The sequence below is a fragment of the Clytia hemisphaerica genome, unplaced genomic scaffold (genome assembly GCF_902728285.1).
Source record: "Clytia hemisphaerica strain Z4C2 unplaced genomic scaffold, Clytia hemisphaerica genome assembly, whole genome shotgun sequence".
Classification (NCBI taxonomy): Eukaryota; Metazoa; Cnidaria; class Hydrozoa; order Leptothecata; family Clytiidae; genus Clytia; species Clytia hemisphaerica.
Window position 1 is genome coordinate 169095 of NW_027103772.1, and position 17328 is coordinate 186422.

Sequence of the window (17328 nt, forward strand, 5' to 3'; positions counted from 1 at the left end):
GTCATCAATGCTTTTTAAAAAGAGTCAGTGAATCATAACTAAAAGACGGTCTATTATTTCGATTCAATTAAAGTGACATTTCTATAATTAAAAGTTTAGTAATTACTGTTATACATTTGGGGATCATGTAAAAGATTTCTTTTGAAAGAAACTCGTTTCAATTACACTTAGAAATTTCTGGGGAATTCGTAAATAGTAAACTGCATACTGATACAGTCTGCTAGACATTAATATGGTAATATTTGCTCTCCATCTTTGATTTTTTCTACAGTGATTAGATTGACACATCCGCGATAAAATTTCTATTATTGGTCTTCAGAGGTTAATATATTCTTTGAAAACATAATCTCTGATACTCAGGGTAGTCACTGGCTGGGACAGAGGCGTTATACCTAGTGGCATACAATATACCAAAAAAGGCCAATGACAGTCAAATATTTGTCACTTTTAAATGCATATGTATATGATTCATCTTAGCTAGGTACACTTTTATAAACTGTTACAGATAAACAAAATTGAATTGAAAGAAATATAACAAAAAGGATAAATAGAAACATTTGCTAAATAATAAATATAATTATCTTTAAATAAATTGAAATTTAATCATTGAAATATATAATAAAAGTTGACGAGAGTAGACTTGACCGTTTGTAGGTCGATTAAACACTTGCAGTAAAAAAATTAGAGAAAAGAAATTTCAGAGGATAAAGCAACATAACTAAAAGACTGTATATATAACTGGAATTCTCCTAATCGGGTAGCCATAGGGCCGATGCAACCAGAGGGGGGGGTTATGGCCCCCGCCTTTTTGCAAAGTAAAAAGTTTTGGTTGCGACCCCTTAGACTCTATATTCATTGCACCCCTCCCCACTTCCAATTTCATGGCGTTGGCCTTGCAAGCAGTAGAAGAACCTCCAATCTGTAGAGTACTTATAGTATTATCAAACTCCTTTTAGTAGTTTTGAGAAGGCCTACACTTTTATCGTTGTTTATCTCGCGCTACACGTGGTTGCTGGAGTGATCGAGTTCAAAATCCTGCACTTTCAATTGCATAATTTATCTTAATATTATATAATGCCTCAGACGCCTCCTAATACAGTGAACGATTAACAGAAAATCTTTGACAGAAAATGTTGACTGGTGCATTCAGAGATGGAAGACAATTTTCCCTTCCACTTGTAACTTTAATGATGTTATTAAGGGTCTTATTTAGGCCCGGCGAACGGCGAATTTCGCCGGTCCAAGGCACGAAGAAAATTACGATTCGCCGTTTGAAAAGTTCGGTTCGCCGCCTAAAGTACATATTTACGCTAATCAATACACTGCACTTGCTAAGAATTCGCCGGACTAGAATCTAGAAATCGCCAGAGTTAATTTTTCATTTGCCAGCCTACCAAAAACAAAACAAAACCCCTGTATTATACAATAGGGTCTCCATAATTTGTACTACTTTAGCTTATTAAACAAGTTTGTAAATAGTAACACGATCTTCCATAACTCTAGCAAACCTTAGTACTCCGTGCGTGTTCGGATCATGTAGACTCCACTGCACCAAGCACGGTCTGAACACTTTTACATTTTAAATGTGAATATTAACAAAGTAAAATCTAATATTTCAATAGAAGTAGCGTCATTGCTACGAATAGTTCTTCCGTTTTCAACGCAGTCACGATGAAGCGATCAGTAGACGGGTTTGTCTGTGAGCGACACGCAACGTGTACGTTATCGTGCATTGCGTGCCCATTTTTCTGGTCCATCACGGTCCCTATAAATGTATTCACCACAATTTTATACCCTCTGTTTGTATGACTTCGAAGTCTTTCACGAATACTACCAGATATCTCTTTCGACCATTTAGCAGCTGTTTTTGCATCATAACAACACCCAGCTAACACACGTTCCGCTTCGAATTCCATAAGAATACGTAAGTCTTTGATGTCTAACGACGGCGTCGTACTTTTCTTACGTTTACGGATGTCTTCTGCTTCTGCGGAGTAATATTTTATCTGTTTGTTCGGCAGCTCTGGATAAATTTCTTTTTTAGTTTGATGTTGAAAACTTTTCGATTTACGAACTGGTAGATTACGTTCTAAACTCCCAGATGAAGCATTTTGGTCAGGTAATTTTGCATTGGTTTTATTGTTTGTGTTTCGATTATTCTGTAATAAATCACCTGTAGATTTAGACATGTCTTGTCTCGATAAATCCATGTTTGAGTACGTTTCAGGTGTTGGGAATTTGGGAAACAGAGGCATATCATTATGATTCTCATCTAGAGAACATAAGCCGTCACTTATCAATGAATCAAACGAGTCTGTTGTCTTTAATATTGTCGCATGATGGTCACCTCCTAGAAAGTTATCGTGGTTGTGGGTAGGTGAGGAGGGGGAGGCACCTAACTCCTCCTCTTGTTCTGCTATGACCAAAGGTGGTCTATAGACGACCTCACTGCGTGTGGAAATGGTAGATGCAGGGGAGCAGTCCTCCATGTGGCGTCTCATCCAAGGCAGAGTCGGTGTCAAACTCTCGTTCTCGTCTATAAACTCTAAACATTCACTACGAGGGCGTAAATTCAATTTGCCACCATGGCGTGAAGATTTATCACGCATTGGAACGCCCAAGGAATATTTACGACTCTCCGGTGAAAGTTGGTCTAAACTGCCGTTCATAGCAGCGTAAATGTCTGGCATGGATGCGTTCCGAGATAAAGAGCCTTGACGCGTACTTTTATGTTTGTCAGCAAAGAAAGATTTAACACTGTTGATTTTCTTTCGAATGGAACTTTTCTTCTTTCTATCATGATGCAAGGGCGGTTGTTGGACGAAGGGCGGTTGTTGGACGAAGGGCGGTTTTTGTTGAAGCAACGTTGTAGCACTCTCGCTGTATGTGCGTTGGCCAAGCATTTTTTGTTGAGTTTTATCCTGTAGAGAGATAAAAAGAAAGAAACTCAGTAATATTTCATTAGCAAAAATTTCAACTCGTAATCAATAAATGGGCTATAGATTGATTGGGGTATGTAAAACAAAATAAGACGTATTCTCTCTTATTCGAACTTATATTTTTTGAATCTTTCTATAATTCGAATTTATTCCTAGTCACTGTCAGGGAGAAACCCTCTTAAAACACATTCTCTAATTCAAATTTCTCTGTAATTCGAACAAATAAGATTTCTGGTTCGAATTCGATTTAACGAGAGTCAACTATAGATAAATTATCAAGTCAAGTCACACCAAAAATTTTAAAACACTGTGCAAGACCAAGCTGGACAAAATTCAACGATCAAACTCAACAATTTCAAATCTTCCAAGAAACTACATAAAAAACAGAAAGTTTCAATCATTTCTTCAACATGTTTTATCTTGACAAAAGAAGAGATAATATTAAACATGGTACATGGAGTAAGATAATGACAAAAGTTTTGCGTTGTCGAATAACACCAAAGAACTTAACTTTTGAGCGCCATCAACTTATTTTGGATTAGATGATTGGGAAATGCAAGCATCCGTTTAAAAAAACGTGTTATAAAGCAATAAAAACAATCATCTTAATCCAAAGAGCCAATTCCTGAAAGTATTTATGGACAAAAAAAGATTGCAATTTTCCTTCCTTCCTACGATATTTTCCGCAAACAGCCTCCAAGGATTTGACGACTTTTAAGTTGTGCTATACTGTATTTCTAAAACGAGGCTGCACACAACAATCATCTTAACCCTGCAAGTATTTATGAACAGAAAAGGATAGCAATTTTCCTTCCTCATTTCAAGAAAACGAGCATTCCAGAGTATTTCTAGAAGATGGCACACAACCTCGTCCCCGTGTATCAGGATGTCATCTGACGATATCAATAAACATCAAAAAGCCTTTGATACGCAGGGAACAACTCCGCAATTTGACTTGAAAATATCTGTTTAAGACTGAAATTGAAGCTTAATATAAAGATTCGAAAAATGATCAACAACCGCGAATTGTAGCATATAGAAAAATTATGAAAGCTCCATAACCACATGAAGTTATCATTTCAATGTTTGAACCTTCTTATACAAAGTCTTAACCGTTAGTAAGAATACTTTTCCTTTTTTCTCCTTTTAAAAAACCCACAAGATATAAACTGTCATAACCCACCAAAAGATGCATAGAAAGTCACAAAGGTTACTTTTTTCTTTGTAAAACTTGATTTCAAATGATGGTATAAATGATTCTATGATTATCAAAATTGGTTGTGGTTTTTTAAGGAATCTTTCTTTTGATCCTTTGATTCCCTAAAAATAGAGATATTATGTATCGGACATATTCTACGGCTACGGTTGCGGGGCTGCCCATGTGGGTTGTCACCAAAGGCGACATGTCGTTGTCTACTTTGCTCTGTACGGGAAAAACACCAAAGCACCGTATAAGCAAAATCAAATATCGAACTTCCTCTCACCCGCCATTACTTGCCTTACTCGCCATTTCCCTCGCCACTTTAACCGTAACCGTTGATAATTCCAGACACATAATCTCGCTAATAGCGTCCTATACACTGACCTTTATATAATTCTGGACCAAGCTATATCCGCCATCTTTGATCGGAGTTTTTTTATAAGTGGTACCCAAGAAGAAGCTATTGCGATGTTAAAAATTAACGTCTAACGGCGCTACATCCTCAAAAGAATTCGAGGAAAAGTAGATCTAGCACTCTCGATGCATTTTTACCGCTGTTGAGTAGTGCTGCCTTCAGGGTATCAATTTCAAAAAAACTTCGATCAAAGATTTTTGCTTGGCCGGGATTAAGTAACTTGGTCCAGTGACGTATAAAGGTCAGTGGTCCTATACCAAAACACAACGAATAGCAAGTAATAGTTTTCAAGCAAATATTCTAAAGACTAAAGAATTGTTCAAGTGGATGAGAATGAAAGAGAACCAACCAATGAAATCATTTTCACTTTGCCTTGGTAAGGATTCCACAACCGTGACAACAAAAATGAAGATCTTAATTTGACTGCAAATCTTTTTCATCGTTGACAAGGTAAACGGATAAATCTCAAAATTAGTATCTTAAGAAAGTGAGAATTTTTCTATAAGATAAACCTTTGACAACAAGATTCAGCCTTGGCTCTTGTGGATGAATCTCTCCTCTATGGCATGAATTTCATTGTTAAATCAGGGGGGGGTCATGCAGTTATTATATAAACACTATGACAATTACTACCGTGGTGGTATATAAACCAAAATTTGGGAAAACAGTTACTCCACCAGTGGACTAACTGCAACATGGGTGGTGCCTAAGCCCAAAATTGTCGATTTTGGTAGGATATGGTGTACTAAGTGAGCACATTTTTCAATTTTTCACTTAAAATTTTAGGTTTTTAAATTTTTAAATTCCGGAAGTAAAAAAATTCCAAACATTTTTTTCAAAAGTCAAAAAAAAATCACAAAATTTTTACTTCAATCAAGGCATGAAAGATATTTTAACAAACTTGGAAAATAATTGAGATATTTAACTCTTGAACGGTCCTTAATAAGACGAACCCAGTAAAATGGTATCAAAAATGAGGAATTCAGTGAAAAAATTGCCAACTTTGGCATTTTTAGGGGTGGTATACACCAATTTTGAGGGTAAAATCAGTTAGTACACTATGGAATAACTGCAAGGGTGGTGGTGTCTGTAGAAAATGTCCAAAATTGCAGTTACTCCACATAGTGTTAAGGAGTAACTGCAAGACCCCCCCCCCCCCTGGTTAAATGTTCATTTTATAGAAAGATTCTCAATATGTCAAGAGACTCATTTTAAGATTGATCCTGCTGCTTTGACAGCAAAACTTTTATATCGAACAAAACTTGGCACATATCAAGATACGCAAACATTACCGAAGACCGCAAATCAAGTCTATCTACAGAAAAAAGAAGGAAATTGAAAAGTATATCAAAAAGAGAATAACCCGATACAAAGTAAAAACCTTACATACATAAAGAGAAAATTAGTCAATCTTAATTCAAAAACAGCTGCCAGCAATCGAAACTACTTCTTACTAAATCAGACAGGTCGGGAAAACGGAAAATATTTAATGCAAATTCATCATTTTCTCTTTGAAAAGTCCAAAAATGAATGATCTCCGAGAAGATTCTGATTACTCCACATTGGCAGGTATGTAATTTACAGTCAATAGGGACCTTTAGCATCTAGGATACTATTCTCATGAGAAAATTGATATAAAAAGAATAGAGTCTAGCTGCTATTCAGATATCGATTCCTAAGGGTTTTCTTTTTGTTCAATCCTGCAATACTTTTTCAAAGTTGCCGTCCCAGATGCTAAAGGTCCCTAATATCTCTTTGAGCGCCGTGATTTGCTAAAACAAAACAATCACACCAAAAATAAGCACCAATCATAAACATCTCTCTGCATAAACATAAACAATGGAGCCCAGTCGCTTTCGATTCTATTTACGTTTTAAAGTAAAAAACAACGCGAAGTTGAATATTTTTGCAGAACAACCAGGTCAGATCGTCACATTCGCCATATAGCAGAGAGTGGAATGCGTAGAGTTGAAGATTTGTTATTAGATCAAAAAATGGCGAGTCTGAATTTTTGATACATTGACTAAAATTTTATATCGAAATCGTGCTAATTTTGCAGTTTTTGGAAAAATTGGTGACCAAAAGAGCCTAAATAGTGCTGAGTATGACTTAAATTTCACCAAGAGACCGTTAAAAACTCGTAAAAAGTCCGTTAAGTCCATTAAGTAGATCATTAGGCAATCGGTGCGTAGGTGAAGCAGTGATTCAGTAAGAGTGGTAAGCAGATTCTTTTGGCTCTAGTTAAAGGTTTGACAGTAGACATTTCCTATAGATATCAGTAAATCTCGAAATAGATGCATAGTGACTTTTGAAACACAAAGGAATTTCCGAAATTGAATAGATTTTAGCTTGAGTTTTACAGGATATTGCTTCACAACTGAATAGGTGTAACCTAACTATAACCAAAAAGCAAGAAAAAAAGCGTCAGGGTCATATGCTATCTAAACTGCACACGACTGTTCCAAAAGTTCTGCAAAAAACATATTAAACATTATCGAACGAATTCTTTGCCAGCTAATTGTTCTACCAAAGCTACCCCGCAAAAAAAAACTGAAAATAGATCTTGCTACCCAGCTGGCACGTAACGTTGTTCCAACGTCCATCTAACATTATATGGACGTTGTAAACGTTAAATAAACGTTGATATAGCGTTGTGTGCCAGCTTAGATTCTTCACGATACTCAGTCTTCATAATATTGCCTTCAGATAAGAAAATCTTTGACAATTTTCGGTATCAGGTCAGAAAATGACATACGATTATATAAGTCAGGCGCAAAAATGTCCTCCACGAAGGAGAGATTTATAACACAGATTTATCAAAATATGAGGAAACTCGGCACTCCTCCAAAGAGAGAATTCGTTCATTTATTTTGAGGTTCAGATAATAAGAACGTTTGATCGGATAAAAAAACCCGAAAGTGTTATCTTTTTAAATCAAAAATTTTTTAATACCTCAAAATATTTTAATTAGGACACTTCTAGCATATTATGTCTATACCGAGTCTATGTTAAGTTACCCAGCTGACACACAACGTTGTTTCAACGTTTATCTAACGTTCACAACGTCCATATAACGTTAGATGAACGTTGAAACAACGTTGTGTGCCAGCTGGGTAGAAAGTAAAACAAACTGTTCCAATAAGAATTCTTGTAGCACAAAATTTCACCAGCTTGTGAGAACGCTATGTAGTTTTTTGAAAAATTGGCCAAAAAAGTTACTAAAGTCTGTCTAAATATAATCTAATATGCAGGGGAGACAAAAAAGGCTGTAACTTTTAATAGAATTCGAATTAGATAGAGGTTTTGTGCTTGTTGAAAAGATATTCAAGAGTGGAATATTACCAAATAACAAATAATGAAAAAAGTTTGGAAAATGAAAAATGAAGAATACAAAATACCCGAGCATGGTTATTTTCTAGAGCTCTCAGCTAACTTGAGCCTTTATCCAACCACTTCCCAATGATTGCTAGATGACACCTATAACCTCCTGTATAACCTTACTTTTCTCAGTTTCCATACAAAGAAGGGGTCTATCTAACAAATCCTGCATTACTAAAAATAGACAAAAAGAACGACAAATTTCATATTTCGCTGTCCACAACCCCGACCGAAAGTGACTGTACCACTCCTACAGATTCATTCCTCTTTGTTTATCATGGGAATTAACTACATGTGGTTTAAAAGAACGACAAATTACGCATGCGTGTTATTAATGCAGGAATCGCAAGACGAATCTACTGAAAGAATGGCCAAAGATGCATTTACATATGTTTCAATGTATGAATGAACAGCAAAGGTTTATGATTATGTACCTTTTAAGTGGCACTTAGCCAGCAATCAGAAGAAGTCAATGGAGAGCTTTCACCGCTCATTATTTGGCATTTACACGTTTTTTTATAAGAACAAACTAAATACAAACATAAGGCTTCGATGGCCAAAATCTAAGCTAAGAGCATTTTAACACCTGATTTCTTAGGAAAATGGTCAAAAATACTCACAAAATGCTGAAAATAAGAAAATTATAAGAACATTTTTAGGCTTAAAATCCAAAAAATTAAGAACATCCGAAGGCTTCAACAGTTATTAAGGGTTGACCGAGAAAAAATCAATATTATTCAAAAGCAGGAAATTGAATTTTAACATCTAAAAGCGCAACTGCTTTTACTCTATATCTCTTCCGGCGCAGGACAGTCTCGTAAAAATGACTAATTGCGTTTATAAATTGGACCGAGATGGTTTCCGATATAATCTTCGGAAAGTGATTTAACACGCTGACACGTTTGACGATGTTCAATATCGTATATAATATAATACCCCCTTGTCATATACAAATCTGGTAGGACCCCGGCCCCATTGGAAAAATCAGTTAGAATTTCGCCCCCGGTGGGGAAAAACACACTAAAATTCAGCCCACTGGGAAACTGACTTTGATCTTATCCCCATTTGAAATTCAATCCGAAAACTTGCACTCCAAAACCATCTCAACTAGATTTTTTGAGCTGAGGACAATAGAATTTCCATCCCCGTTGGGATTTCGACAGAAATTTTCATCCAAAGTATGACAAAATTTTCTTCTTTTTTTTTTCACGTGAGGGGTGTAAGATATAGTGACGCGTAGTAAGAAGATGTCAAAATGTAGAACATGAAAGCCTTAGGGAATCTTCCCTCACATACTAACTTGTATGTAACTTTGCAACCGCAGGCGACCACGACCCAGTAGAAGGTGACCCAAGGCTCCCGTTTCTCTAGATGTCTACTGGAAGGTGGAGGAAGGCGTCCTTTTATTGAATTTCTCCAATGTAAGGACCGTAGACCCGCCTCTTTATTCGATGATCATCAAGCACAATTCCCAACTTTGGTATGACCCAGCAAGGGGTCGAACCCACTTCATTGCGGATTGCAGCTGGAGTCTCTACCTTCATACTACAGCCACTGTAATAAGTCCATCTAACAAATTGTTGCAAAAATCAGATTTTGACCAAAACTGTATACCTTTAAATCCAATCATCAAAAAGACCACTCAAACCAAAAAAGATAAAATCAATCGTAAGACGCAGTACTTTGCATAGAATTGATCACTTTTTTTAATCATGGCTGAATTTTTTTTTCTATAATTGACTTTACATGCATTAAGAAAGATCAGCAGCTCTTTAAAAGAGGTATCAATAGGCATCATGAGACAACCCAATTATAAACCCAGTAGATTTAAAGCGAATTAATTATAAAAACACCCAGTGGAAGTTAATAGATAATCAATAGATGTTGTTTGATGCGAAACAGCTTACAGAGTATAGGCTTTAGCTCGAAACACTTACACCAAGGTGTATGAGAAGTTAACAGACTGGACAGATTGCCTCGTCTAAATTCAACAAGTCTAAATGCTCAACCCTTTCGTCCCGGCTGGAAAAATTTACTTTGGAATTTGAGATTCAATGGAAAAAAATGCACTCAAAAACTATACCCACTGGATGTTTTCGCCTGCGAACAATAGAACTTTTCCCCATAAGGATTTCAATAAACATTACAATCCTCACTGGGGCTGTGAGACAGATGTCTTTTTAGGCTGTACTTTTTCTCGCTCCGGCTGGTAAAACATTCCTATCGCTACTTTTTCAAGATAAGAGACCAAAGACTTAGGCAAATTAAAAAAGTAATTTCAATTTCGTAGGTATTCAGTCTGCATTCCGTAAGGTATATTATTGTTCATATATTCGGCAATCAAAAGATGGAGTAAATTCCATGGCCCCCGGCGTGCGAATCGAATTGAGGGGGCCAAAAAATATGTCTCCCACCATGGTTGGGCGACGAAAACTTTTTTCGACTTTTAACCCTTATTTCACCCTTCCAAACGGTATATATAACCTTTTTTAAAGTAAAAAAAAATTACTTTGCAAAATAATGGGCGATGAATGCGCCCCCTGCCCCCTGCCCCCCCCCCCCGGTGACGGGGGTCATGGATGCGCCAGAAATATTTTTCCGGGATGGGAAAGTTTAGCACCACTCGGTTGGTGGTTGGTACGATAGCTAAAAGTGTATTTTCGGGACACATACACTAGTAGTGGCAGCATTGCTTAACCCGAGAACGCATTTCTTTTCACGATTGAACACCCGATGCCTCATAACCATTGACTTCAAAGCCCGAAGAGCTAGACTCGAAACTCCTAGATGGGAAATGAAGCCACTTATTCCCCATCCAAAACACCCGCGCGTGGTTTTAACACAATCGCCGGATTAAAAGTAAAATTTATCGCTAGATTAAAAAATATGCAGTCCTCAGAAACAAAGGAACCGCTAGATAAATCCGTCGTCATGATTGCAGCGCGTTCTAGACGCGCTCTAGATGGGAAATAAGTGGCTTCGCCAAAAAACAAAACCTAACTTACCAACACCCCTTCTCACAGACCCACGGGAACCCTTGCCACTGGAAAAATTAGCCAAAATGTTGTCCCCAGTGGAAAATTATACTCCGAATTTTGTCCCCACTTAATATAATCAAATAAACTAATCCTCACTGCAAAATATGTCTCCGCTGAAAATAATGAGATAAGCAAACCCTCACTGCAAAATATTATGCTAAATCCCCAGCCATTAAAAAATGGGAATATCAGTCCCCGTCGAGTTTTGGCCCGCCACCGGGTCTGTGAGAAGGAGTGTATATATTCCTTGGGAAACTACAAGTTACTCAACTCGTACACCTACCTTACCAATACCGTTCCCGTTAAAGACACAAAGTGAAACACTAATTCAGCAACCGTACCAGTATAAATTCTATTCAATGTTGTTTTGTCTACAACTGTATCTCTTTTAGTAACTATCTCTTGATGATATGTTATATTTTAAACGGATAAAAAAACCATAAAAGTTATTTAAAAGGAATTTTATCATTTGTGTCATAAATATACCTTTTGTTTATAAGAAAACGTGAGATTTAAGATTGTTAGGTTCCTATGCTTTCTATTGCCACTTTCTAATTAGGATGTTGCGTTCAACTAGATAAAATGTTACCGTCGTTTTTTATAATTTTCCCATTTCCGCACTAAGATTTGTGTCACTTTTCCAAAATCTTTCCGCTATTTTTCCCGGGCTAACCGGCATGGGATTGGAAAAGGTTTGTTTCTAAAAGTATGGAAAATCTTATGCTTACCCATACAAAACTGCCTAACTTTCCAAAGCTTATTTTTCAACTACCCGAAGTCCTGGTCTTTTTCCGCTAGAAAAGTGGCAAATGAATTTTAGTGCGGAAATGGGAAACTTATAAAAAACGACGGTAGCATTGGAGTCTCTACTTAAAACTGATTCGAACAGACTTACCAAAAGAAATGCTCAGTGTTGATTAGGAGGACAAGGCTTCCGTTTATGATGATCAAATAAAAAATCTTAAATCAGGTGTAACAGGACCGGCGGAAGAGGGCGGAAGAGGGGAGACGAGGGAGACTTCATCCTCCCCATTCTTGAGCAAATTTACGGTTGCTCCGCCGGGCCTGGCAAGTATTGAAAACAAGTTTGATAAAAAAGTTTTCACTTCCATTTAATTTAACTAAATAATGCATACTCAACCCTTTGACTATTATTTCCTGGACTTTCGGACTGTTCCAAATTATGCAAAAATCTCATTAGGCCAAAATGACCGTAGCATAAAGTTTTACCCACGAATTTAAAGGTCACACAAGATTGCTATCGCCAGTAACTTTTGTTCTTTAGTGTTATTCTAATAAAAAACACGACTCTAACGATGTGACAAATCTTGAAGGTTGAGATGATACCATGTGATAAACTCACACATAACGTTGTTTCAACGTCCATCTAACGTTATATGGACGTTGGGAACATTAGATGGACGTTGAAACAACGTTGTGTGCCAGCTGAGTGATAAACTCACACACTAAAAGAATTATCATCAAAACCAAGAAAACCGCACATTTTTAGATCCTCACAGAGGACTCCTCTACTTTTAACGTATAGAAATTCTTTTGTAGATCATAATCTTTCAAACACATATTTTAGAATGTTTGAAGTAATTTGTAGTACCTTTAGATGTTTAAGAAAGTTGATGACTGTACACTGCACTAGATCGAAGAGAATGTTCATGATTTAAAAATGATGATTATGTGGGATAAATATTCTCCTTAGTACAGCTCCTTTTGCACTGATAACATTTGATAGAGAAGTTCTGATAGATATTAACAACCCTGTGTCACAGACCAGGCAGGACACTCTAACCACTTGAAAAATTTGGCTAAAATTTCTTCCCCGGTGGGAAAAATACCTTACATACAATTTCAGCCGCACTTGGAAATTGACTTTATTTTCATTGTCATTTGAAATTCGATGGAAAAGAATTACATTCCAAAACCACTTCAAAATCTCCACTGGGTATTTTGGCCTATTTGGATTTCGATAGAAATTTCCATACCACTGTAGCAAGAAATTCCACCAGAGCTGTGAGAAAGGGTTATTGATTTGTAGTCACTGTTAAGTGGATGAAGTCAATCTATTACCAAAAAATATCTTTCACAAAAAAGTCAAATTCCCAATACCATACCAGACTTGGAACTTTTAGAAAAAAACATGTGTAGGTCAAATAATGTAGCCAGGGTTTACATCAACATAAGCTCGGAAAAGAAAACACTCCCTTCTCACAGACCCACTGGGGAACCCTTCCTAGTGGAAAAATTGTCCAAAATGTCGTCCCCGGTGGAAAATTATCCTCCAAATTTTGTCCCCACTTAATATAATCAAATAAACTAATCCTCACTGCAAAATATGAAGCTTTATTTCCCATCCCCACTGAATTTTTTGACTTTAAAACAAAAGAATTGAAATTCCCAGCCATAAAAAATACGGGAATATCAATCCCCATCGAGTTTCAGTCCGTTATCTTTATCCCCACTGTCTGAAAAACCCTACTGGGTCTGTGAGAAAGGGGTGTAGGAAAGCTTGATTCAAACCATAGAAAGCACGAAATCAACAAGAACATCTTGCTTAAAATCCATTGATTCCGCCATGTCAAATGTGAATCTAGGCTCACATAACTGATCAAAAAATCAGGAAAGAAAAAAGTGGAAATGACAAAATATCATCACTTCTGAGACCCCAGTACATAAATAAAAACCATCGAAAATAGTTCAAAATAAAAAAGCATCATAGATATACGAATGAATGGAAAATCACATATACCTTCCCCTTGCACTTGTATAAAACAGGTCTATTTAATAAGAAACGAAATGAAAGCTACACGTTTTTTTATAAGAGCATTCATAATTTTTGAAGTCTTCGGATGTTCTTAACTTTTTGGGTTTTAAGCCTAAAAATATACTAAAAATGCTCTTATTTTCTCCATTTGGTGACCATGTTTACCCATTGTCCTAAAACATTGGGTATTTTCGAGTCCGCAAAGCCTTAAAATGTTTTTAACTTGTTCTTAGCATTTCGGCCATTGAAGCCTTATGTTCTTATATAGTTTGTTCTTATAAAAAACGTGTATTCAATAAGAAACAAGTCTAATGAAAGCTATTAACACCGATATCAATAACTTGTTTCCTACCTATTTAAGAGAATGGGACCCAGCATGGTTCTATTTTGACCGTTTATAAGGAGATGCATTGTAGCTAACTTCCGCCATTATGTATGTTGGTATTCTGTGAAAATAAAGATAATATAAAGAAATAAGACGATCAATTTTTTGTAAGAACTAAATAGATTGAGGCTCAAACTGATATTATTTTTAAGGTTTTCCTTTTTTTCTATAGACAAGAATAGCTTTTGAAGATAATTTACCTTTGTTCCTTACTACAGTTTGACTCTTCCAACGATATAAATATTAACATTAACATTAGCTTTCCTATAACAATTTCTATTTTTGAGCCTCGATGTTCTTATGAGAATATAGAATATAGATATGTTAAGTATGTTGTATTTGTTTAAATGGGATTAATATGAACAGTTTGACTAATGAGTTTCTTTTGTAAGAAAGTTTTCGACTAGGGAAGAAACGGTGACGTAACTCTTTGCGTGTCACATGAGTGCGTGAGTGACGAAATACGTAGGAAAGCCTATAGTGCATACCATGAGTTGTAAATTAAACGACTAATAATTTAACCCACCCTAAGTTCAAAAGGGAGAAAAATTTTAAAAACAAATACTAGAATTTTCCTGACAAGAATCTTGTAAACCCGAAGAAATTTCAACCGGAAATACGGAAAACCTATATAGTGCTTACCAAGAGTTGCAAATTGAACAAAATATTGAGCCATTCTAAGATAAGTTCAAGAGGGCGTTAGAGAAAATTTTTTAAAGGAAAGTGAAAATGTTAAAACCTACCTCATAAAAATCTTGAGAACTGTTAAGAACACCGAAACCTGAAGCGTTTTCAACCGCAAATGGAACTTTCCGCATTTTATAACGGAAATTGAACTGACCATGCTCCACACACTAGACAGCTCGGTGAAATTCGAAATCAGTTGAAACTCCGTGTCAGCTCCTGTACCTAATAAAGGAAAAAAATCCAATATACTGTATTGCTTCAAGTAAACGCCCCTTGCATTTACTTTCTTTTGGGGTTTTTAGGAGGGGCCTGGAGGGGCGTTTATTCTAGAGGTTTAAAGAAGGGGGCGTTTATCAAATAATCTATAACCGAGGTCACTTCAATAGTGTAAATTGGAACACCATTTTGCCTTTTCATTTTCATTTTTTTATTTGAGTACAAATAGGCCAATTTAGACATGGATCAATATCAGTTCGGATACTAAAAGAATACAATTATTATCGTAAGTCATTCTTCATATCATACTTCCTCACAGCTGCCTGTTTCAAGTAAACGCCCCTCCTAAAGGGGAGGCATTTATTTGAAGGGGGCGTTTGTTTGAAGGGGGGGGGGTGTTCTTTAAAAATTTTCCTCAAAGGAGACTTATTATGCATATTTTAGAAAATGAACAAAACGAGAAATGGCTATCAAAAGCACTTTTCATATAAAAAATATTCTAATAAAAGATAGATAAGGGACACCGGACGGATAAAGTAGTCAGTGGCCATGATGACGACAAAATAATTGGAAGTGCTATAGAATCTTAATAAGATTGAAGGGGATGAGACATTTTGATATTCCATGTCGAGCAATTAATTACTTTTCAGGAGCACGAAATCATGAGATAGGAAACCCTCCGTAAGACACTATTTCCTTTTTTATAAGGAACCTTAACTTTGCTCCGAGCCTGGAGTTCCTTATTTTTACAGAGAATTTCAGCCTCAAAGTTCCTTATCGAATTCCTTATTTACATAGCTGATAAGTTTGGATTCGCAAAAATTGGATTCCTTAAAACTGGTTTTCTTATTCTCAGCATGAGCAGTTCCTTAACAATTCCTTATTTTTTGGACCATTTTCAGCCTCGAGTTCCTTATAAACGTGTTCCTTAGAAAAAAAATTTTCTTTTTATAAAAATGGTATTTTTCCAATTCATCATACAGTTTACAATTTACAATCATGAATATTAACTTAACTTTTTGTTAAAAATGATCCTGAAATATTCTTACAGTATTCTTAGGTTTTGATCCTAACCCTGCCAAATTCTAACATTATAAAACATACCTCAAGTAAAAATTTGGAACCTTTTAGCATTGCTGGGGAATAATTGGCAATTTAATGGTAGAATGCTCTAAAATTACATTCGTAGGTTCAGTTGCCAAATTCCATGATAGTGGTATTCTTAGCATATTCTTAACTTTTTGGCCAATCTCATCATAATATTCTTATAAAGTATATTCTTATTATATAAAGTATATTCTTATATAAAGTATATTCTTATCAAAAAAGCGTATACTATCGAGTTTATGTATCTATCCTTTGAGAAGTACGGAGGAGTGACACGAATGATTTGATCTGCAAAATGGAATTTAGGGACATCAGAAAATTTATGGAAATCTGCAAAACCATATTTCTCAAAGAAAGTCCAACATCACGAGAAAATCTTCTTGCTTGATGATTCAAATAAATCAAAACTTGTTGATGATGAAGCCTCCATAGCAAAAATTTTAAAGGACTATTTTGTACATATTGCTTCCCATCTCGGCAAAACTTCAGAATGCAGTCTTCCAGAAGATTCTGAAACCGATCCGCTTGAAAACCATCCTAGTATACTTCGCATCATCGAATCTCTATCTGCAAGCAAGTCTTTCTCTTTTAGCGAAGTACTCTCGGGTACCTAATAGCCGCTCCCCCCCCCGCTAATTAATTTTTCGAAAATTTTCCACCCAGGACATTCTTATTCCTACACCGCTTATTAATTTTTGGGAAAATGTTTTTGAAAGTTCCCTCTTTTGTCCTAATTCTGCTGTATTAGCCTCCTTTTCAAAAGATTTCCACCCAGGACATTTTTATTCCAATCCCCCCCCCCACTTATTAAGTTTTGAGATTTTTTCCAACCCCCCCCCCCGCTTATTCCAAACCCTCCGGCTATTAGGTACCCGAGAGTAACTCCTGAAGATATCCATTGTATTATGCTCAAACTTAATCAAGATAAATCTGTCAGCGATCTTTCTACTTTTTCTAAAATATTTGAGAGAATTATGCACGACCAACTTCCATCCTACTTTGATGGCATTTTTGATTCGAGACTCTGTGGGTTTACAGCTAAGCACAGCACTCAACATGCTCTAATTCAAATGATTGGTCAATGGTATCAAAGTCTTGATGGGTCCGGGAAGGTGGGAGCAGTACTGATGGACTTATCAAAGGCTTTTGAAAATTTTTTGATTTTTTGTTCTTACCGAGTCTCAAA

At 36.2% G+C, this 17328-nt stretch overlaps 1 protein-coding gene across 1 annotated transcript in view; it reads right to left on the reverse strand.

Annotated features, from left to right (window-relative positions):
• Positions 1-171: 171 nt before the first annotated feature.
• The window catches only part of LOC136806085 (uncharacterized), a 33583-nt gene continuing 16426 nt past the window's right edge, over positions 172-17328 (reverse strand). Inside the window, exons 2-4 of the mRNA XM_067062656.1 lie at positions 14876-15041; positions 14100-14193; positions 172-2921 (exon numbers count right to left, since the gene is read on the reverse strand). Of these exons, the coding sequence (XP_066918757.1) occupies positions 1608-2903 (1296 nt within the window). The 5' untranslated portion in view covers positions 2904-2921; positions 14100-14193; positions 14876-15041 and the 3' untranslated portion in view covers positions 172-1607. The remainder of the gene's footprint in view (positions 2922-14099; positions 14194-14875; positions 15042-17328) is intronic.